At 37.3% G+C, this 23,139-nt stretch overlaps 1 protein-coding gene across 2 annotated transcripts in view; it reads left to right on the top strand.

Moving 5' to 3' along the window:
- The first annotated feature begins 2,981 nt into the window (after positions 1-2,981).
- Positions 2,982-23,139, top strand: part of DNAJC10 (DnaJ heat shock protein family (Hsp40) member C10) — a 52,177-nt gene continuing 32,019 nt past the window's right edge. Inside the window, exons 1-7 of one of the 2 annotated variants that reach the window (XM_060622110.3) lie at positions 2,982-3,433; positions 4,912-5,260; positions 6,707-6,872; positions 8,472-8,522; positions 21,400-21,482; positions 21,778-21,909; positions 22,298-22,391. In XM_060622110.3, coding sequence (XP_060478093.1) covers positions 5,057-5,260; positions 6,707-6,872; positions 8,472-8,522; positions 21,400-21,482; positions 21,778-21,909; positions 22,298-22,391 — 730 coding nt within the window. In that variant the 5' untranslated portion in view covers positions 2,982-3,433; positions 4,912-5,056. The other variant, XM_060622111.3, reaches the window with a different exon arrangement.

The following is a 23,139-nucleotide window of genomic DNA, read 5'->3' as shown; positions in this document are numbered from 1 at the left end:
GTCTAATTAACATCCATCCCATACATAGTCACAGAATTTTTTCTTTTTTTAAAAATTTTTTTGAATGTTTATTTATTTTTGAGAGAAAGACAGAGCATGAGCGGGGGAGGGGCAGGAGAGAGGTATATACAGAATCCGAAGCAGGCTCCAGGCTCTGAGCTGTCAGCACAGAGCCCAACGCAGGGCTTGAACTCATGAGCCGTGAGATCATGACCTGAGCCGAAGTCGGACGCTCAACCAACTGAGCCACCCAGGCGCCCCAGTTTTTTTCTTATGGTGAGAACTTTTAGCATCTATTCTCTTAGTAACTTTCAAGTATGCATTACAATATTATTAACTACAGTCACCATGCTGTACATTACATCCCTAGGACTTATTTATTTTATGACTGGAAGTTTGTACCTTTTGACTTTCTCCATCCATCCCACCCACCCCCTACTCCCAGCCTCTGGCAATCAACAATCTGCTCCCTGTATCTATGAGTTTGGTGTTGTGTGTGTGTGTGTGTGTGTGTGTGTGTGTGTGTGTGTGTGTGTTTTAGATTCCATATGTAAGTAAGGTCATATGGTATTTGTCTTTTTCTTTATGTCCTTTTTCACTTAGCATAATGCCCTCAAAATCAATCCATGTTGTCACAAATGACAAGATTTCATTCTTTTTTATGGCTAAATAATATTGTTTTACATATATACTACATTCTCTTTATCCATTCATCTATCAATCAACATTTAGGTTGTTTCCATATCTTGGCTATTGTGAATAATGCTGCAATGAACATGAGGGTGCATAGATCTTTTCTAATAAGTCTTTTCATTTTCTTAGGGTAAATACCCAGAGGTAGAATTGCTAGATCATATGGTAGTTGTATTTTTAATTTTTTGAGGAACTTCCATACCGTTTTTCATAGGGGCTGCACCAATTTATATTCTCATCAACAGTACAAGGGTTCCCTTTTCTCCACATCCTCACTAACACTTGTTATTTTTTTTCTCTTTTTGATAATAGTCATTCTGACTAGTATGAGGTGATATCCCATTGTGTTTTTGACTTGTATTTCCCTGATGATTAATGATGCTGAACACCTTTTCATATGCTTCTTGGCCACCAATATGTCTTCTTTAAAAAAATGTCTATTCAGATCCTCTTCCCATTTTAAAAAATTTTAATGTTTATTTTTGAGAGAGAGAGACAGAGTGCAAGCAGGGGAGGGGCAGAGAGAGAGGGAGACACAGAATCCAAAGCAGGCTCCAGGCTCTGAGCTGTCAGCCCAGAGCCCAACATGGGGCTATGAAACCTGCCTACAAAACAAACCGTTGAGATCGTGACCTGAGCCTAAATTGGACACTCATCTGACTGAGTCACCCAGGGCCCCACTCTGCCCATTTTTTAAATTAAATTGTTTGGGGTGTTTGCTATTGAGTTTATAGGTGTTTATATTTTTTGGATATCAACCCTTTATCAGATATATAACCTGCAAATATTTTTCTCCCATTCCAAAGGCTGTCTTTTCATTTAGTTGATGGTTTCCTTTGCTGTGTAAATTCTAGGTATCAGAATTCCCCAAGATTTTATCCTTGGCTCACAGCTTTTATTCTGCATACTTTCTCTGGGTACTCTTATTTATACTCATGGCTCCAGCTACCACAGATTATTTGATAATCTCCTATTTTTTTCTTCAGTCTAAATATTCCCCATGAGATTTAGGCCAGATATATTTATTCGGACATAATCTAGGATCTTTGAAATAGATATATCCAAATCAGAACCCTTTATTTTTTCCCCCGATCCTCATTCAGTGCATGTATTCAGCTACCTATACCAGAACTAACCTTAGATCCTTCCTCTCCTTTATTTCCCATATCCAAGCAATAACCATTTCTTGCCAAATTTACCTTCTCTAGCACTCACTCTTCTAATTGTTCTTCCTTTCTCATCTGGTTCCCTTTGTATTCACTTTCCAAAAGCTACCAGAACAATCTAAAATACAGCCTGAGTCCCTTACTTTAAAAGCTTTAAGGGGCTTCCTCATTACCAAAAAGATAGTCTATGTTCTCATCATAGCATAAAACCCACTGTGATCAGCTCCCTGCTTGATTCGCCAGTTTTCTATTTTGCTTTCCAATTTACTCTAAAGATTTTGTTGGTACACACACAGTGTGACATAATGATTAGCATCGCAGTCTTTGGAGTCAAGCTGCTTAAGTGTGAATCCCAGGTCTATCACATATTTACCTGTTTCCGCAATTGTGAAATGGATATAATTATAGTCAAAATAATATAAGAATATTTGGAGGACTGAATTAATACGTGTATACTTAGACTACATATTTACTATTACATTAGGCTCTTCTAATATTTCTGCCTTTGTTCACCTCCTTCCTTCTCTTTCTTGCAATGTATTAGTTCAGCTATGGATCCCATTCAGTCAGTTTTTTATAAGCTTACATTTGATTTACTACCCATGAAATTGTTACCAATTACAACGTATTTCATATTAGGGTTAATGTCTTAAGCAGGCATCCTCACAATGTTTTTTTTTCTTTTGATGGTTGCAAATGTAGCTACTTCCACTGTTCTGTGTTCCACAGATCAAAACTGAAGTTTTTGTACCAAACCATTTAAATGTAAAGGTGAGAGAGAGAAGTATGGATAACTCCCCAGTTTCTAGCGTGAATGACTAGGAAACCAGACAATACTGTAGAATGCTCAAATGTTTGTTCTAACACACACACAAATATTTTTATTTCTCCCAAGTTTCCTACTGACTCTTCAGCCCGCTAGATAAAGCTCCCCTTTATCCACAAAATTTCCCCTCTCTGCCACACCCACCCACCAACCAGAAAAACGCTCTATAGCTCTAATTTCCCTTTAAGAATATGGCCACACGGAAATTGCACGCCTAAACCCGCCTCCCAGGTTTCCCTGTCACCATAGCAACGGGAGAAGGAAGGGGCGGGCTCCCTCAACCTACGTCCGGCCTGCCGCGTGCGCCAGCCGGTTTAATGCGGGGGCGCGGGCTTCTGGGGTTGAACAGGTTTTTCAGCTCCGGGTTGGACCCGGAGCCGGAGCCGGATTCAACGCTGATGGCCACGTCAACCTAAAGCTAAACCGCCCTCCCCACCCAGCTGCCGCCGCGCCCGCCGAGTTGCTGCGGGTGTTCCCAGGCCGCATCCTCTCCGCCTTTCCCACAGTGCCCCGCGCCAGGCCCCGCCCCGGTTCGCCGTGGGGACCGGGGCGCGAGGAGCCGACTGGAACTGCAGCGCTCGTTGCTGCCGGTGCGGCTCGTCCTCCCCCATCCCGAGCGCGGCGGCCCGGCGGTCGGAGAGTGCGCGCTTTGTTAACGCGCGCATAGCTTGCGCTCGGCCGGGTGGGGTCCGCCGCCGGGAATTGAGGATGGGGGAGTAGCTGCAGGAGGCGACCCCGCTACACTGAGGTGGGCATGGGCCGGGGCCCGGGGCTCTGTAGGAGCCGGCGGCGGCCTGGGCCCTCCTGGAAGGGAGAGCGCAATGCCTGTGCACCTCAGTCTCCCCTCCCTTCCTCTCTGCCCCTGCGACGGGTTTTGTGTTCTCGCTCCCCATCTTTTTCTGATTATCTACATCATCACCCTTCTGACCTCGTCTCCCCACGTCTTGCTACAGTTTCTCTCACTTAAGCCTCAGTCACTCAGTCTCTTTTCACCCTAACCCGGCCGGAGACTTCACACACCAGCAGCACTTCTTGGTCTCTTTCACGGGACTTCCCCAACTTTCCCCTCTCCCCGCATCCTATTCTGGGGTGATGGCAGCCAGAAATCCTTCATACTGCCTTTACCTGCAGCTTCCACCTGTCCCCGAAGCTTGGCGGAGATCAAGTCAACCACACCCACGCTGACTGAGAACGACCGCTAGCAACACCACTTGTCCCATAGTGGTATTGGAGAATATGTTCTCTATTTTCCTCTAGTTTTTTAGTCTGATACTTGTTACTCGCCATCACTATGCTTTACAAAGTTATGTTTTGGTTGCATGAAACAAGTTAGAAATGAGCCAAAGACCGTTCGCAGGTAAGGAGAAGATTTAGACATTTAGGATTAAATGAAGAAAGGAGAAACAATGCTAAGAAGGTTAGATTTTTCAAAGTGTTTTGGTATCTTTTGTGATCTGATGAAGTGGAGATTATTGACCCTACACAGGTGAGCATGTTAAAGTAACTGATTCCTTCTCCTTTTCTGTTTCCTTTTCATTTTTATTTATCTTAGATGTAAACTTTGCGATAAAATTACACTGTTAACTTGTAGTTATTATTCGACTATTTATATAAAGTAGTCCCTACTTACATGTAGTGTAAGGACCTTTTGAGAAAATTCGGAACAAACCGGCCATACTAAGTATGTTGTCTAACAATGTAAATTCACTGCCCTTGTTGGAAGAGGTGTATGAAAAATACTCTTTGAAAGGACCCTTCCTTCCTTCTAGTCCTTCCAAAGGATATTTTCTACAAGTGAAATCTGATTAAAATGAAAACGATGTAGTCTTACAGTGGTAAAAGAAGTGGCCAAAAAGGAAGTGGTTTTACAAAAGAGCTGTGCTTAATTAAGCTAGATAGAAAAGGAAGGAAACGTTTTTTTCCCAGACTTGTGTTCTGGTGCTGATCAGAGCAAATCATTGAATTTGTTTTCAAAGTGTTCTAGCTAGCTACAACCGCACACTACCCTTTACACTTACCTCCTATCTTGAGTGGTTTCACAAATCTGGCTACCTGGATATGGAAGCAGTGAAGGGGCCCCCAAAGAATAGAGCCTGGGCACTCACCCTGATTTGCCATCAAATGGAGCTTGTATTACTGGCCATGTTATTTAACAGCGTTATTGCTGGGTTTTTTTGTTTGTTTGTCTTTTAATGTATTTTTAACTACCTTGTTTCCTCTCTTTAGATTGACATTTTGGGAGGAAATTTCATGATGCTTGATTCGCCCTGGGAGTAATGTGAACAGAAGTTCTCAAACCTGCATATTCTATCAGTTGGAACCAGCGTGTATCTTAATGTTCACTTAAATCAGAACTTGTGTAAGAAAAAGAATGGGAGTCTGGTTAAATAAAAATGACTACGTCAGAGACTTGAAAAGGGTCATTCTGTGTTTTCTAATAGTGTATATGGCCGTTTTAGTGGGCACAGATCAGGATTTTTACAGTTTACTTGGAGTATCCAAAACTGCAAGCAGTAGAGAAATAAGACAAGCTTTTAAGAAATTGGCGTTGAAGCTACATCCTGATAAAAACCCGGTAGGTAGTTTTCTCTTTAAATACATCTGATTAATGTATTTCAGTGAAGTTTTGATACATAGTTAAATTTTAAGTGCTCAAAATGCTTAAAAACAATCACATGTCAAAAGTCACAATTTAGCTTCTGTACTAAAAAACAGAAGCAGCAAAATATTCTGGTTGAGAACAGTGTGAAAGAATATTGATATCAAAAATGCAATTCCCTGTTAATTTGAAAACTGAGTTGTACCAGTTCCATTACAGATGTTAATTCCAAAACCAACGATAATGTCTATGGGGTAGTTGAAGTAGTTTTCTCAGTAAAGTAAGTTAAGAACAAGTATTTTATAACTGTAATAGGAAAATTACTCCCTTAGAACTTGGAAGTTTCTTGCTAAAAATGGCAGTAATAATAATAACATGCTTCAACTTGTACTGTTTTCTCCATGCACAAATCCCACACCAGAGTCAGAAATTATTACAAATGAAAACTTAAGAGCAGCCAAATCCAGGTAATTCCAGGCATAAATATTTGATTATGTATTCAATTACGTCATCTTTCAAAACTAATTTAGTTTTAATACTTATGGTATTTTTTATAATGTATCTAATTATTTTAATGAGATTTAACTCCTCAAGGATTTGAAAGGTATGGTTTATAATTTTCTGTTTTCTATATAAAATGCCTAAAAGAGGGTTATTTTATTTTGATTGCATAAAGTTCAGCAGTAGAATCAATATTTCACTAAAACTTGTTAGTTGGTTATCTTTCCCTGGAGATTTACCTTCTATTAATATTTAGAATTTTTATTTTTTCATATTTTTCTTTAAAATTTCAGAAATATGATTTTTAAGTTTCCATATGAAAGATAGTAAACCTTTTACATCTAATTATTATTTAGATGAAAGCATTCTTCAAAAACCAGTTCTGTGAAAGAGTAACGAATGAGGAACATTTCCAATCCAGTTTTTGAGTTTTACTCTGATACTAGTCTCATTTAATCATTTGATGGATTGGGGGACATTTCTGTTTGTTTGTTTTTGGTTAATATGTTGATTTTGCCTCAAATAGAAAAATTACCTACAAATTTCTTTGTAATTGTCTTGGGATAAAAAATAATATTTACAAAATTAAAGGTTTCAAGGTTTTATTAGTTTTTCTCAATTGCATTTCATGTAAGGAATGACTTATATTGTAGGGCCATATCTTTCAGCTTTTTGAGGCCTCAATTCTCATTTCTCTGTTCTTTTCTTATTCTTTTTTTTTTTTTTTTTTTTTGGAAGATTATAGTTCTTCAAAATACTTTCTAATTTCAATCCATAATAACCCATTTCATACTGTATTCTTCCTCCTTATTTTGATGTCTGTTCTCCCAGAAATTTCAAGGTTAAATTAAAACTTCATAGAGGTTTTGGAGATACTTGATCACATATCTGAAACAACTATTATGTCTAATATTTTAATAGAATAACCCAAACGCACATAGTGATTTTTTAAAAATAAATAGAGCATATGAAGTACTCAAAGATGAAGATCTGCGGAAAAAGTATGACAAATACGGAGAAAAGGGACTTGCAGATAATCAAGAAGGTGGCCAATATGAAAGCTGGAATTATTATCGTTATGATTTTGGTAAGGTGATATGATACTCTGTGAAATCTTGTTTTTTATTTGAGTAAATTTAGAAAATTAATTTTGTTTCACCACTTAACATAGGCAGTTAACATGTGTCACCTTGACTCTGTTTAATGTAACATGGGAGCTGCGTTCAAAAGGAAAGTCAGGTGGTATGTAGATATTGTCTGCACAGATGTGAAGGTATTTTGGTTATGATCTTGTTAGATACTTTTAAAATAAGGATTGTAGTTTAATTAAAAAAAGAATATTTGCAGTAGATGTTAAATCCTAAAGCCTTTTAGTATTTTTAAAGCATCATATTTTCCAAGAAAATCTGAAGTTTCCTTTAAGTTTAATAGTGGTCAGTTCAGTAGAAATGCCATCCTTCTCTTGTGGAATCCTTATTAATAATAGGATTGACGTGTTGACAGGAATAAGAAATGAGGGAAGTGTGGAGGGAGGAAGCAAGTTAAAGAAATCAAGGGCAGGTAAAGTAAACACAGGTATCCAGCAAGGCTAGAGGGAGCATTTGCTTACCCGGTATTTCTCTTCATTATTGATTAGCCTCAAATGCACACTAAGAACTGAGGTATGCTTTTATATTAGACTACATAAAATATTTTAAATTCATATCTGGAGTATTTGTTTCTCAAGACTGCCTTTTTTTTTCCTTCAAAATAGTATTTTCTAATATATCACTGCAGCTCAGTAGTATATATCTGATATCAGTAGACTACATTTCATGGGCTAAAATCTGGCCAGCCACCTGTTTTTGTAAGGTTTTAATTAATCCTAGAATTATGAGAATATGATAATTAGAATAAAATTATGCTCATTTATTTGCATATTATCTGTGGCTTCTTTCACTTCAGGGGCAAAATTGAATAGTTGTGACAGAAACCATGTGTCCCACAAGGCCTATTTAACTGGCCTCTGCAGAATAAGTTTACTGACACCTGGTTTATATCCATCACTAGTATTATTTTGGTATCTTATATAGAAACAAATTTTCTCACACTGGTTTTAATTACGATAAGTAAAATTTGTATTAATTAAGTTGGTCTTTGTCTCTATAAGCATTCTAATAAGACTTTTAACAGTAGGAAATACTTTAGTGATACTATTTATTTAAAAAAAAACATAATCAGAAAAGGAAGTGACGTCTCTAGTTAACAGTAAGGTATCAGTGTCAATTTCCTAGATTTTGTTGAAACTACATAAGTCATCATTAGGGGAAGCTGAGTGAAGGGAACATGTAAGTCTGTGCTATTTTTACTACTTCCTGGTAGTCTATAATTATTGCAAAATAAAAAATTAAAAAATAATAGAAATTTTCTGTGGAGATGAAATTATGGGTATTGGGAACCCCCAAACATAGCTGCAACAGTCCATATCGGGAAACTAATTTTTTGTTTTTTATCATTCTTTAGATGCATTACCAGTGGTATTATTTACTCTTGGTCTTTCTGTTTATTGCACTTTCTTCAACTTTGACATTTAGTATAGTAATCTGATTTTTTTGGTGTTTAAAACAAGACCTAAGTAATCTGTTTCTATGTGGTAATTTATTTTTATGATAAACTGTTAATTTTATAATGTTTGCTTTTAAATTAGGTATTTATGATGATGATCCTGAAATCATAACATTGGATAGAAGAGAGTTTGGTAAGTTTGTGGGCATATGATTTTCTAAAACTGGTCCAAGACCAGTCTCTTACCTAAAACTCTTGAGGACAGATATATTTGAAATTTAGAAAATTTTTTGATTGCAGCAAGATAATGTGGTATTGTTAACTTTTTAAATATAATAGTTTTACTAGCAAAAATAGGTTTATTCAGGAATAGCAGAAAAAGTAATGTTCTTTTATGGAGGAGGAGGAGGAAGTTCAGAGGGGTTGTTTTGAATGAAAGTCCATTAGAAAAGCAGGAATTCAAAGTGATGACAGTTTCTCATTAGCTGATTTGCAGGGGTAGTCAATTTCTTATAAAAATTCAGTGTACATCTTTTCCTGTTCTGACCTGATCATTTTTTCCTTTGATAATTCTTGTGTTAGGGTCTGCAGTTGATAGTTTTTCCTGTAATTGACATTGAGTCATGTGATTTCCACCTTTTCACTTTCCCAGTCCACTTTAGTGAGGTTTTCCTGTATTAATTTTTACATTTCCCCCTTTTGATCAAGATCTTTTTCTGAAAGTATACCTAATCAAGAGTCAGTTATTTCATATTTAATGGTTTTGTTCCTCAATCCCAAGAAGGATCTTTCAGGAAGGTACATAGCAGTTAGAAGCCACTTATGGCCTCATTTCATTAATGAGGAAGGCAAGGAAAGAGAACTCTCATGCACTTCTCGTGTATAGTTCATATTTATAAAGATCGTAAACATTGGAGATCATTTCTTTATTGGGTACATGATTGTTACAAAAGATTGGCAGACAACAAAATACAACACTTAAGATATATGCAAAACAAGAAGTAACAAAATTCTTGGTTCTAAACCAAGACCCGAGATCTGAAAGTAGCTAACTGAAAATATTTATTGGCATTTATTCCAACTTCAGGGAGAAAAGTTCTCCCTGCAGAGTTATGGGTGCCTTCTGGAAGTCCCACTTAAAGTGGCCATGAAAGCAAAACGGTGAATACTGCAAAAGCACACTGAATTAACCAAGTGCATTTGGGAGGATACTGTGCAAGTATAAACATGAAGTAATAGCTAATCAACTTCTTGCAAAAAATAACAGAACCTCAAAAAAAAAAATAGCAAAACCTCAAAGATGTATTAAAACAGTATTGTTATCTCAAAAGAACTGTTTGGAAACAAATGTTACCTAATAATACAGCCTGTAAGGTTGCAAATTGAGAGGCCATGAATTTAGATAAGAGTTTTAGAGTCAGATAATAAATGAAAGAAAGACTTGTGGATTCCAAAGCTTCTAATCCTTCAGAAAAAGCAGCTAAAGAATTAATGTGATCACAGAATCATGATGAGGGTGTTTCTGAAAGGCCATAATCAGAAGAAGAGATTTCCCCCTTTTTGCAGAGGTTTGGGAAATGCAGGCAGTCTTCCCTTCTCTCTCACATGCAAAGAGAAAAAAGGGAAGTTGGGTGTCCAAAAGCGAGGGACTTCATCAGGTTTTGTTTTGTTTTTTAAGTCCTAAAAGCTGTGCTTGGTGTTTCCAAATAATAGAGTCAGGTTTGTCTTTTTTTTTTTTTTTTTTTTTGGTAAAGCATATAGAGGTTGAGCTATAAGAGAGAAGTTTGGAATCCAGTTTCAACATTGGCTAGTCAGTCCAAGAAAACGTTGTAATTAAATACTGGTTTTAGATTTGAGGGAAGTCAGGATGCAATGAAGCCTCCCAGAATCCAAATGTAGCCCTTATTCTGAAATCAGGTTTTGTTCCCTGGTTTTGTTTGTCTACACCCTAAGTGTAGAACCTAAGTTTGAGCAAACTGCATTTTTTCTTTGGAGACTTTATGTCCAAGTCCAAAAGTTTTAAAGGGTAGGTATTGTCTTCCTGTGAAGAGGTTTGAGAAGGGCAGCAGAGAAGCAAATGTAACAAAGTAGAACCTGAGAAAACTATGTCATCCAAATCAGCTTTTAAGGTTTGGAAAAAATGAGAAGGACTCTCTGTGACACCTTAGAGCATTATTGTTCAGGTATATTTCTGTTCTTCCAGAATACAAACAAAAATAAATTGGCTAGCCTTACCAACTGGAATACTAAAAGTGTACTATATAGATAGTAGTGAAAAATTTGCTTGTGTGGGAATAGATACCTGTAGCCTATGGGGGTTAGGAACAACAGGGTGCCAAGTGATAAAAATGTTATTTATTGCTTGGAGGTCCTGAACAAACCTCCTTTCTTGGCCATTTAGTTTTCTCATAGGTAAAATAAGGATGTCATGGGCACTAGTGCAGGGAATAATGAGACCCTGAGCCTTGTAATCTTCTGTGTGGGCTGGATGCCTTGAAGGACTTCTTTAAGGTATTCATTAATTCTGGGGAGGGGGTTGAGGGATCTGTTTGAATCTTGATGGGAGATGCACTGTAGATTCTGCCAGTATCAGTGGAAGATCTTGCACATAAAGAGGATGGTAGCCGATCCAATAGGAACAAATGATCATTGTCCCCAGGCTCCGCTGTGGTACCATCAGATATGATAAAAGATGTTGAAGGGTCGTTTAACTTACCTGGTTGGGTATTTTAATTACCAATCTCAAATTGTAAAATTATTCCCCCTTTTGGGAGAAAGGAATTCTGGCATAATATTTTCTAAGAAATCTCAGCCTGATAACTGAATGGGGTGGCAGAACTAAGGAGAAAAAAGTGTGTACTCCTTAAAGGGCCTAGACAAAAGGGGATAGGATGATAGATAGGAACCTGCAGAGGTTGATTCAAGACCCCCACTGTTTGAACTGTTTTAGTATGCTGAAGCAGGTCTATTTCATAGCAGTGAGATGGAGCTTCCAGACTGTAGCTCTGGTGTCAAGGACAGAGAGAAATGCATTCCCAATCTGGAGAGTGATTTCCCCAACCTGATGAAGTGGGAAGATTGGGAAGACCACTTGTAGTTCCTTGGAGTCCCATCATTGGGAACTAGGAGGACATTGGAAAGGCTAGCTAGAGGGCTGAAGATGTCTGAAGCATTTAAGAGGGTAACAGTCTTTTTTCCAATGTTCTGGCTCTTTGCAGTAATAGAAAGTAGGAGGTTTTTGGTTTTGCTTAGGGGCTTTCATTTGCTGGAGTTGAAAATTAAGAATTTTAGCGGTCTTTCAGGTAATTCGTCTAGGGTGCAAGGAGGCTGGTTTGCCAAATTAAATCTAGAGGGGACATAGTTTCACATTCATCTTGGTTCTTTTAATTAAAAGAAAAAGACCCCAGTTCAGCCTGCTAATAAACATAAAGTTAAATGCTACCTGTGTGGATTCAACATCTACAGCAAGATCAGAATTTTCTTTAAAGACAGTTTGAATGATTGTAATAGTCATGAATAGATTCATCAGGCTTTTGTGCAAGCCTAAATTTAGTTCCAATCAACAGGCCTAGGAAAGGCCACTGTAATTTCTCCGTGGAGGTTTCCAGCCAAGTGTTCTGATGTCTTGCCAAAAGTTAGGGATCTGTTTGTGTATTGAATCCCTTTCAGGATGTTTCCACTGGGCTAGTTTCTCCACTCCTTGGCCTGGCCCAGTTCATCTACAAGCATGTAGACTAACTGATATATATCTGAGAAACCAGGATGGTAAGTTTGAATAACACTGCTAAAATCTTCAGCAAATCTATGGGGGTCCTCAGTCACTTTAGGAAACTCTTTAACTATGGCTTGTGAATTCAGCCTTAGTCCAGGGAACAGAAGAAATTTGGGGGTTATTTGGATCCTCAGAAGTCTCTAATGGGGCAGGTTTTAAAAGGTTTAGGAGAGGAGAGAGCTGGGAGAGATTCTGAGGAAGAGAAGTTCAGTGAGAGAATTTGCATGAGGAAACCAAGGGTATAGAAGAGGTGAGGCGTGAGGGAGGATGATGGCAATGGAGTTGGGCTTGAGCAGGAGGGGGGCTGCCAGGAGTCTTGAGACCAGATGGGTTGGGGAAGGGAGGCCTTGGAAGCCTTTTTGTCTTTTTTTAGTTGTTTGCCTCAGTCAGTGTAGAAATTATATTTTATAGAGGCAATTTTAGGTTCCTGATAACGTTTGGATGCTTCCAAATGCCAATCCATGTAGACATCTCATTCAGTTTTGACAGTTGTAGAGCCATGTCTATCCAATTTAGTTTTGCGAAAAGTCGGTTTAAGGAAATCAAAAGTTCACTGTAATGGCCATTGAAGTTCTAAATTATGTTTAGTTAAGTGGGTCCATTTAGTTAGAAATAGGCATGAGGAAGGACCGTAGTTTTAAACATAAAACCAGCTGGGGCCCTAGAAGTGGAGGTGCCCTAGAAAAACATTTTGATGACTGGGATCCCATTTCTTAGAGGTTTTTTTTCTAAGGCAAAAAGAAAAATTCCAATAGATACAGCCTGATTCCATAAGGAATCAGACTGAAGACCAGCACAGTTCCAACAGGAACAGTCCAGTTCCAGAAAAGAGGTGACCGAAGGCTAGCACTTTCCCAACAAAAACAGTTTCTATAGAAATGGTGTGTCACAAAAAGGAGTTGAGCCAAAGGTCGACACAGTTCCAACAGAAGCAGTCTGGTTCTAAAAAGGAGTTGGACCAAAGGCCAAACAAGTACTCTTAAGGACAAAGCCTTGAAACAAATCCTGAATAAAGCTTGGAGAGCTTAGAACACAGAGAACAGAACTTGAAATCCAGGAAAAAAGTTAACCTCAAACTCCAGGTTTGTAAGGAAGCAGTATGCTCAGTTGGCTCTGTGGATACCTGCGCTTGTTTGCTCGCCAGTCTCCTGGTTGTTGGGGGTCCTGTCTGGATCCCATGGCTGATCACCAAGTAATAATAATGTAACATTAAAATAGTTGTTTTACTAGCAAAAGAATGGGTTTATTGAGGAATAGCAGAGAACTGCGTTTTGGGATATGCAAGCTAGGGCAAGATTGTAGGCAAGGTCCAATAAACAAAGGAGAAGAACGTTATTTTATGGAGAAGGAGGAAGTTGGGAGGGGTTCTGAATGAAAATCCATTGGGAGGAAAGCAAGAGTTCAGGGTAATGACAGTTTCTCGCGGGCCGATATGTAGAAGTAGTCAATTTCTTATAGGAAATTCAAATACATCTTTTCTTGTTGAGGCCTATAATTGATGATTCTTTTCTGTTGATGATGATTCTCTTGGGGTCTGTAATTGACAATTCTTCCTGTAATTGATGCTGAGAGGTATGGCTCCTCATTCTAGTCTCTGACTCTAGTGAAGTTACCCTTTAATAATTTTCACAGTATAGGGGCACCTGGGTGGCTTAGTCAGTTAAGCGTCCCACTTCAGTTCAGGTCATGATCTCGCGGTTTGTGGATTCTGAGCTGATAGCTGAGCCTGCCTCAGATCCTGTGTCTCCCTGTCTCTTTGCCTGTCCCCTACTCGCACTCTGTCTCAGAAATGAATACATGTTAAAACAGATTTTTAATTTTTTTAAATAATAATTTTCACAGTATACACCATGTATCAAATAATGTTCTTTGCAGAATGTGGGGCAGTATACTTTTTTAAGACAGTGTTTTAATTTATTTGAGAGAGAGAGAGAGAGAGAGGGACGTGCACATGCAGAGAAGGAGCAGAGAGAGAGAGGGAGAGAGAGAATCCCAAGCAGGCCACTTGCTGTCAGCACAGAGCGTGACACAGGGCTCCATATCAGAAACGTGAGATCATGACCTGAGCCAAGATAAAGAGTTAGATGCTTAACCGACTCAGCCACCTAGGCATTCCTAAAACGTTATAATTTCTGCCAAGAAATGCATAAGTATGTATACTAAAAAAAAAAAAAAAAAAGTAAAAGTAATACATAGCCCCAGATCAGGTCAGGACAGGTTTGGAAGCCCGGGGAACTTGCTGCGAACTTGCAAACTTCCAGTTTGGGAGCTTTTGGATTGCAGAGTTAGGGGTAACTTTGTGGTTATTTTGGAAGCAGATTTCTTTTGACTTTGATTTATGTGAAAATGGATATAAAAATACAGTTCTATTGCAGTTTTCCATTGCATTTTAGAAAATTTTAAATACTGGATTAGTCTTACACTTTTCAGAGTTTGTACAAGTATAATGAAATAGGTTTACTCTTTTCTATTTTGATCAGTATATTTTATTTCAAATTTCAATTGTTTTGCTCTATTATAATCTCTAATTTAGAAATGAAAAATAGCATCTAGCTGCAATAAATGTATATGTATGTTTCTTACATACATCATTATAAAAATATATATTATAGTTACTTGATTTTGAACAGTTTCTTCTGACCAAGAATTTTATTCTTAGTTTTTACATCCTGTCGGTAAGCTCCAGCCTACACAGAGCTATCTAGTACATCACTTTGTCCATAGACTCAACACATGAACGCTTGTTCAAGTTCTGAGTGGAGTGAATAGAAAACGTACCTTCCATCCAAAGGAGATTGAAGAAACTTTGATTATTTTAGATTGTTGGTAGACAGAACTGATGGTATGAGCTGCATGTAGTTGTAGGAACCTATTGCCTTCTTGTATGGTTATTATTATCGCTCGTCTGTTAGTCTGCCAGTGAGTGTTTTGTGGACCAGTGGGGCAGAAAACTGGATTTGGAGATATAGTTGGAGGCACTGAACAGAACTTGCAAGCTAATGAGCCCACCCAGGAAGGGGAGACTTCCCTGATGTACACTGTATATGGGTTCAAACTTTTTTCAGTGTGTCACTATGGAACAGTTAAGAATTGCTAATATTTCATATAGAACCCCAAGGAGTAGTTAAAAATACAGCCACAAAACCTTAGAGGTAAGTTTTCAAAAGCAATAAATAATACTGATAGGTTCAGTGTATAGTTGTTGCCATTGCATCTCATGTCTGATACTACTTTGTGTGTTACTGGGGTGAGACTAGCTGGTCCTGAGTGAAGTTTTAGTTGAAGAAGCTGAGGTGAGGTGGCAAGAGAGTAGTATCAATTTGTACTTGTATAAATATCACATTAGCCTTCTTGGTTGTGGGTCTCTTTCTATTACCAGTTATTTCTATTCGTTTGGGTTACTCAGGCTTGTCTTTTGTATAACTAATCACACGTATAATTACAAAGATATTTTAAAGTTATGTATGTTCTCTCTCTTGAGAGGAGTTACGCTATCTTCTAGGGTGAGGTCACTAACAATCTCAGATCAGCTTTATCCAAGCAGGGACTGCGATCGAAAAGCTGAGCTTTTTGGACTTTGAGAGGACTGGTCACTTTCCAGTTCATCTTTATTCACAGGACGCTTTCTTCTATGTGTCCACTCCCATTTTTGTCCCTCTAGCCTCCTGAATGTATTGAAAACTCTGCTCAGTATCTTGCCTATCAACTACCTTTTCTAACATTGGCTCTGTGATTTCCACCTGCTCCCATACTTTGGCCCCCCAATTCTTTACTACATTGGTAATTCTCTGATGCTTTCAACAGAAATCTTTTATATTTTGTCCAATTTTGCAGTTGTATTGGGAGAGTTAGTCCAAATTACATAGTTCACTTTTATCAGGAGTGAACTCCAGAATGCTTAACTATAGTACAGAAGAGAAAATGTGTTTAATAAATTCACTTTGAAAGCTTTAAAAATGTTCTTCTTCCCCTTGAACATGGTGCATATTATCTTTTTACATGTCACAGAAGAATATGATATCTGTCATGATAAGCAGGTTCTAGACAGTATCTGCAGGAGCAGAGGACATCTTGCACTTACACTAGTCATTCTGAGTAGTGCCTACACAGTATAGGCATCCTTTTGAAGAAATGCTCAAGAAATGACAGAGGAGCTCACAGCGCCTCTGCCTCTTTTTTCCTTTTTCTTCTTTTTTTACATCCCCATCATTTCCTAATAAAGAGAAATCTAGGATTTTGTTCAATTAAAGTTTGTCAGAAAACTTTTCTTTGGAGAGTAGTGTTATTTTCAGGGTCTTCTTATCATGAACCAGACATACTTAACACTAGTTAACACAAGGTATAAGGGCATCTAGCAAAACTTTCCATTCAGTGTGTTGGAAATGATGCAAAGCACAGCCCATAAAGGGTGAATTTCTGAATATTCTGGGCCTTGTTTGCTAGAGTAGGTGCAATAACTGGATCCTTAGTTAGGTTTTGAAGAATCTCAGGAATGTGGGCTATACTGGATTGCTTCTCATCGACGTAGGCTTTTTTTTTTTTTCTTGGAACCCTTTTCCTTGGACCAAGAATGATGAAATTCTAGCATTGGAAACAATTACACAAACTTCCTTTAACTAATATACTACATTTTCTACCTTTTTCCCATAATATATCAGGGAGTGAATTATTCCTCAGTCAATAAAATGAATCAATGAAAAATTAAATATCCTCTAAAAGGCTTCATTTTGAGGGACAAAATTGTGGCAAAGTTTTTTTTTTTAAAGTGTAGTGTCATAGAGCTGTTGTTGTTTCAAAAGAGTGCTGTCTGCCAGCAGGTCCTGTGCTGCCTCTTTCTGAGTTGTTACAACAAAGTCCTGTCAACTAATATGTGGTCATATTAGAATGTTTTGTAGATAAGTAGAAGAGAATGATATTAAAATACTGCTATAATTAGTGAGCAAAAGTTCCTATTCCAGGCAATTAATATTTATCATATTTAATCCTCACAACAGTCCTCAATATTACTAGTTTTATTTTCAGAAATTACAAACTGCATTTCAGGAAGAAAACATATGCTTAAGTTCAGCTAATAGGTATTTGTGGTATATTTTATTTTAATCATCTATGTTGATTGTTTATCCTTGAGGTGCTCCTTTGTGATGGAGAATTATACATCCCACTCTGTAGAAGTCAGGCGTGACTATATGACTTGCTTTGGCTGATGAAATGTGAACAGAAGTAATGGATGTCACCTCTGGCCAGAAGTTTTTTTTTGTTTGTTTTAATTTTTTTTAACGTTTATTTTTGAGACAGAGAAAGACAGAGCATGAACGGGGGAGGGTCAGAGAGAGGGAGACACAGAATCTGAAACAGGCTCCAGGCTCTGAGCTGTCAGCACAGAGCCCGACGCGGGGCTCGAACTCACGGACCGCGAGATCATGACCTGAGCCGAAGTCGGCCGCTTAACCGACTGAGCCACCCAGGTGCCCCCTGGGCAGAAGCTTTAAAAGCTAGCATGTGTTCACCATTTTGCTCTGTCATGAGAAATAAGAATGTTCAAAATAGAGCCTTCTCCCTGCCAGGGGTCAGCGGTGAAATGATTTGGAAGAGCGTTGCAGCCAACTTAGTGTAAGATTGTGATAGATGGTAGAATAAACCTTTATTGTCAGCCCATGACATAATTGGAATCATCTGTTTTCTGTAGCTTAACCTTTCCTGACTGACACAGTACAAGACAGGACATGCGCTCAAATTCATGTCAAAGCCCATGCTTATGCTACTCTTTTTTTTTTGTTGTTTTTTAAGGGAAATAAACCTATTAGCCTAAGAGTTATTCATCAATGTTTTCTTATTGACCTATACCCTATACTTTAGTTTTCTCTTACTTTGTAATTTATGCTTTTCACTCTTAGATCTATCTCTGTTATCTCTTCTCTTTGTGACCTCATCCTATTTTGACGTTTTTCTGGGCCACAAAGTTACTAGCTGTGTCACATTTTAAAATATACTTGTTTTATTCTATGTTGCTGGGTTTTGGAAAAACATCCCATTGAGCTTTAATAACATGGCATTAAGAATATTTTTAATCTTAGTCAACAAGAGTGGGAACAGAGCAAACATGATAGAAGTGCTCTATGAAAACGAAGTACCAAATAGACATTTTTTCCCTCTGAACAAGGTTTTGTGTCAAATGCCATTCAGATTTGTTATATGTCATATTTTTATTGAAGACTTATAACAGTCCTATTTTGTCTAATCATTACTTTATCTTTTCATATATAAATACCCACCTCATTAGTTATTTATAGCTAATGAAATAATCCCATTTCTGTTAAAGTTTGCACTAAGTTTATTTAAATTTCACCTAAATTATTACCAGTTGGGGGCCTAAGTCAGGGTGGCAATTATTTCAACCACTTAGAGTGGTTTGTTGGTCATACTTTCTAAACATTGCCACGGAACAACTTATCCTAAATTACACACTTTACCTGTAATATACAGATTAACTTTTTTTTCCATAGATCCATGTGTCTTACAATTGAAGGTAAACATTGAATCTTGCACGTTTCTATCTAACCTAAATTAGTTATGCATATTTAAAATAGTATGTTTGAGGGGCGCCTGGGTGGCTCAGTCACTTAGGCATCTGACTTTGGCTCAGGTCATAATCTTGCGGTCTCTGAGTTCAAGTCCTAGTATGGGGCTCTGCTGACAACTCAGAGCCTGGAGCCTGCTTTGGATTCTGTGTCTCCCCCTCTCTCTGCCCCTCCTGCACTCACATTCTGTGTCTCTCTCAAAAATAAATAGTAAAATAATAATAAATAAAATGGTATGTTTATTTTGGTATCTTACTATAATTACATAATTTATGAAACTTCCTTAAAATTACTAATAACTGATTTTGATAATGAAATTATACAGAAACACTTATACCAAAAGCAAATTGTCTTTGCCTTTTTACCTTGAATGTTAGAGTGCATCCTTACAGGGTTAAAAAAGTTTTTGTTTATTTTTTGAGTATAGTTGACACGGAGTGTTACATTAGTTTCAGGTATACAACAAAGTGATTGAACAACTCTGTATGATGCTGCTCTCACCACAAGTGTAGCTACCATCTGTCACTGTGTAACTCTATTACAACAGTGTTGACTATATTCTCTACAACTGTCTTTTATTCCTGTGACTTATTCCATAACTGGGAGCCTGTATCTCCCACTTCCCTTCACCCATTTTGCCCTTTGCTCACACCTTCCTTCCCACTGGAAACCATCGTTTGTACTTATATGTCTGATTCTGCTGTTTGTTTATTCATTTGTTTTGTTTTTTCGATTTCACATTAAAGTGAAATCCTATGGTGTTTGTTTTTCTGATTTATTACAGTTAGCGTAATACCCTCTAGGTTCATCCATATTGTCATAAATGGCAGGATCTCCTTTATAATGTTTATTTTTGAGAACGAGACAAAGTGAGCAGGGGAGGGGCGGAGAGAGAGGGAGACACAGAATCCAAAGCAGGCTCCAGGCTCTGAGCCATCAGCACAGAGCCCAATGCGGGTCTTGAACTCACAGACTGCAAGATCACGACCTGAGCCGAAGTAGGATGCTTGACTGAGCCACTCAGGCGCCCCCATGTACACCACATTTTTAAATCCATTAATCTGTCAATGGATACTTGGGCTGCTTCCACATCTTGGCTGTTACAAATAATGCTGCAATAACCAAAAAGATGCATGTTATCTTTCAAATAGGTGTGTTTGTTTTCTTTAGGTAAATACCCAGTAGTGAAATCACCAGATCATATGGTACTTCTGTTTTTAATTTTTTGAGGATCCTCTCTGCACCAATTTACATTCTCATCAACAGTCCACCAGTGTTCCTTTTCCCCATGTCCTTACCAACATTTGTTATTTTTTGTCTTCTTGATTCTAGCTGTTCTGACAGGTGTAAAGTGATATCTTATAATGGTTTTGATTTGCTTTTCTCTGATGATTAGTGATTTTCATATGGCTAATGGCCATCTGTCTGTCTTCTTTGGAAAAACATCTGTTCAGATTCTCTGCACATTTTTAATCAGATTGTGTGCTTTTTTGGTGTTGAGTTGGATAAGCTTTTTATATATTGTAGATATTAATCCCTTATCAGATATATCATTTGTGAGTATCTCCTCCCATTCAGGAGGTTGCTTCTTTTGTTGATGGTTTCTTTGCTATGCAAAAGCTTTTTATTCGGATGTAATCCCAGTAGTTTATTTTTGCTTTTGTTTCCTTGGCTTTAGGAGACATATGTAGAACAATGTTGCTGCAGCCAGTGTCCAAAGAAATTACTGCCTGTGTTCTCTAAGAGTTTGGATCGGTCATTTTATAGATTATAATGCATAATGTGTTGTTGGCTGGATATCATGTGGTATTCAGATCCATTAGCTTAACAAATACATATTTGTTTTAAATTGTTAAAAACCTTGATCTAATACTTTTTAATAATACAGTTTTCCAAGGTAAATGACTTAAGGGCAAAGTTTAAATTTAATCCCCACAGTCCTACTATATTGTGTAGTTCTCGTCTTTCATCCCCTCAGAATTTGAAGTAGCTGTTGGAATTGACTGACACAGGTATTTAAGCTGTGCTGCAGATAGTAGATGAACTTCAGTCCCCATCTCTCACTGTTTCTCTTCTTCATCTCTCTCATCCACACAAACTCCTGGATGAGGTTTGGCTGCTGATGCCTTGTGCCACCTCTTTTCACAGTTTCATGGTGACAAGTGTCCTGAAGCTCAGGGTTGCTCTTTATTCAAGTATGTGCTTAAAAGGTTTTTTTTTTTTTTTAAGGTATTGTCAGTTTGATAGCTGATACACGGCTGACCCTTGAACAATGAGGAGGTTGGGGGAACTGAGCCCCCTGCCTCTGCAGTTGAAAATCCAAATAAAACTTTTGACTCTCCCAAAAGTTATTAATAGATTTCTGTTGATAGAAGCCTTACCAATAACGTAACAGTTAACATATATTTTTCATGTATGTTATGTACTGTATATTTATAGTAAATGAGAATAAATTATTAAAATCATAAGAGCAAATACATTTACAGTACTATACTGTATCAGAAAAATACACATATAAGTGGACTACACAGTTCAGATCCATGTTGGTCAGGAGTCAACTGTAGTCTGTTCTCTTTTTATAGAAAAACTTGTATAGAAAATGACAAAGGCAGTATGAAAGATACAGGCCTGCCTTCTTCATTCTGATCTTAACAAAACTTTAAAGTATGTAGAAACCTTTAATAAATAATTCTAAGTTGTTTTGGTTTTATATACTTTAGATGCTGCTGTTAATTCTGGAGAACTGTGGTTTGTGAACTTTTACTCCCCAGGATGTTCACACTGCCATGATTTAGCTCCCACAGTATGTATTTTTTACATCCTGATTATTAAAGTTTTATTACTTCTAATCTGTTGAGTGCTTTTTTAATGTATGAGGATTTTTTTCTATTAATAGTAATGATAACTATCAATTGTCAAATACTGCATACTTGTATGATTTTAAAATACTAATAATACATAATGAATGAATGAATGAATGAATGAATGAATAAATAAATAAATAAAAATACTCTCCTTTGAAAATGTATAGGTTGGAGAGTGTTCAAGCAAAGACAGATTATCTTATCAGAGAAATACTTGTTCATTTTTTCTCATAGTGGAGAGACTTTGCTAAAGAAGTAGATGGATTACTTCGAATCGGTGCTGTTAACTGTGGCGATGATAGAATGCTTTGCCGAATGAAAGGAGTCAACAGTTATCCCAGCCTCTTCATGTTTAGGTCTGGAATGGTAAGGGGTAAAGTTGGCATTTTTTCATTTGGAACCTTAATGATAAAAATACTAGTGAAAAACCACTATGTCGTTTTGTAGAATGTTTTGGTTTTTAAATCCTATTTTAGGTGCCATCTACCTAGGCTCTAGTCATAGTAAACATTTTGGATTATGTTATGAATACATTCAATGCCATTACTTTGACCTTTTTTACTTCAAAATTAAATGTTTGCCATCAGTTTCTGTCTTAACACAATTTAACCATTATAAATGTTGTACTCTTGAGAGAGAGTGCTTATTGTATATAAAATAATGTACAATTAAAAGTATTCAGTAATACTTTCAGTGAATTTTTAAAAGAAATAGTAAAAGATGCTTCTCTTTTTACAAAAAAAATAAATAATAGGCCGCAGTGAAATATCATGGTGACAGATCAAAGGAAAGTTTGGTGAATTTTGCCATGCAGCATGTTAGAAGCACAGTGACAGAATTATGGACAGGTAATTTTATTTTCTTCATTTGTTTTATTTTCAAGGATACTTTGAAAATGGTATTTTAAGTTTTCTCCAGTAACAGGGTTAACATTTTGGTCATATTGAAATTTTAAAGTATCTTTTCCATGTTTTTTAGAAGGGAATTTTGTTTTTTAATCTGACCTCTGCTAAATAATTGGCATTTAACAAATGAATCTTATCTGTATAGAACAAACAGTTAAGATGTGGGAAATGAATATGATGTGATGTGAGGTGAAACAACTTTCAAAGTAGAACTGAATGTCTAGTTAACGAAGTGTTTTATTGTTCTCGTAAGTGTACTGCATCAGGCCATCACTTCCTGCCCAGCCAGTGTAATTTGAAAGTTTAAAAACTCTGACTTCTAATCTTAGACTTCTGATGCATCAAGTGACTTTAGGTGGATTATTTAACTACTCTGTGGTACCCATGAAATGGTAGTATTCACATCTAGTAAGGTGTTCGTGTCATTCATTAAATACAAGTTACGTCTCGGAAACCGTGTTAAATGTTAGAGCTGCAGTAATAAAATATATAATCCCTGCTTCAAGGGCCTCATTATTTTAGCAAGTAAGGCATGAGTAAAACCATTAAAACGCAATGTAGTAACTACTATGATAGAGGCAATCTTAGAGAAACATGAAGAACATAAAAACTCCGATGTGGAAAAGAGGAAGGGTTAGAAAAGACTTCTTGAATGAAGTCAGACCCAACCTGCCATGGAAATGAAGCCTTT

This window comes from Panthera onca, chromosome C1 (genome assembly GCF_046562875.1).
Source record: "Panthera onca isolate mPanOnc1 chromosome C1, mPanOnc1 haplotype 2, whole genome shotgun sequence".
In the NCBI taxonomy this organism is placed as follows: Eukaryota; Metazoa; Chordata; class Mammalia; order Carnivora; family Felidae; genus Panthera; species Panthera onca.
Note: the sequence above shows the minus strand (reverse complement) of the source record. Positions and strands in the feature narration are given on the sequence as shown.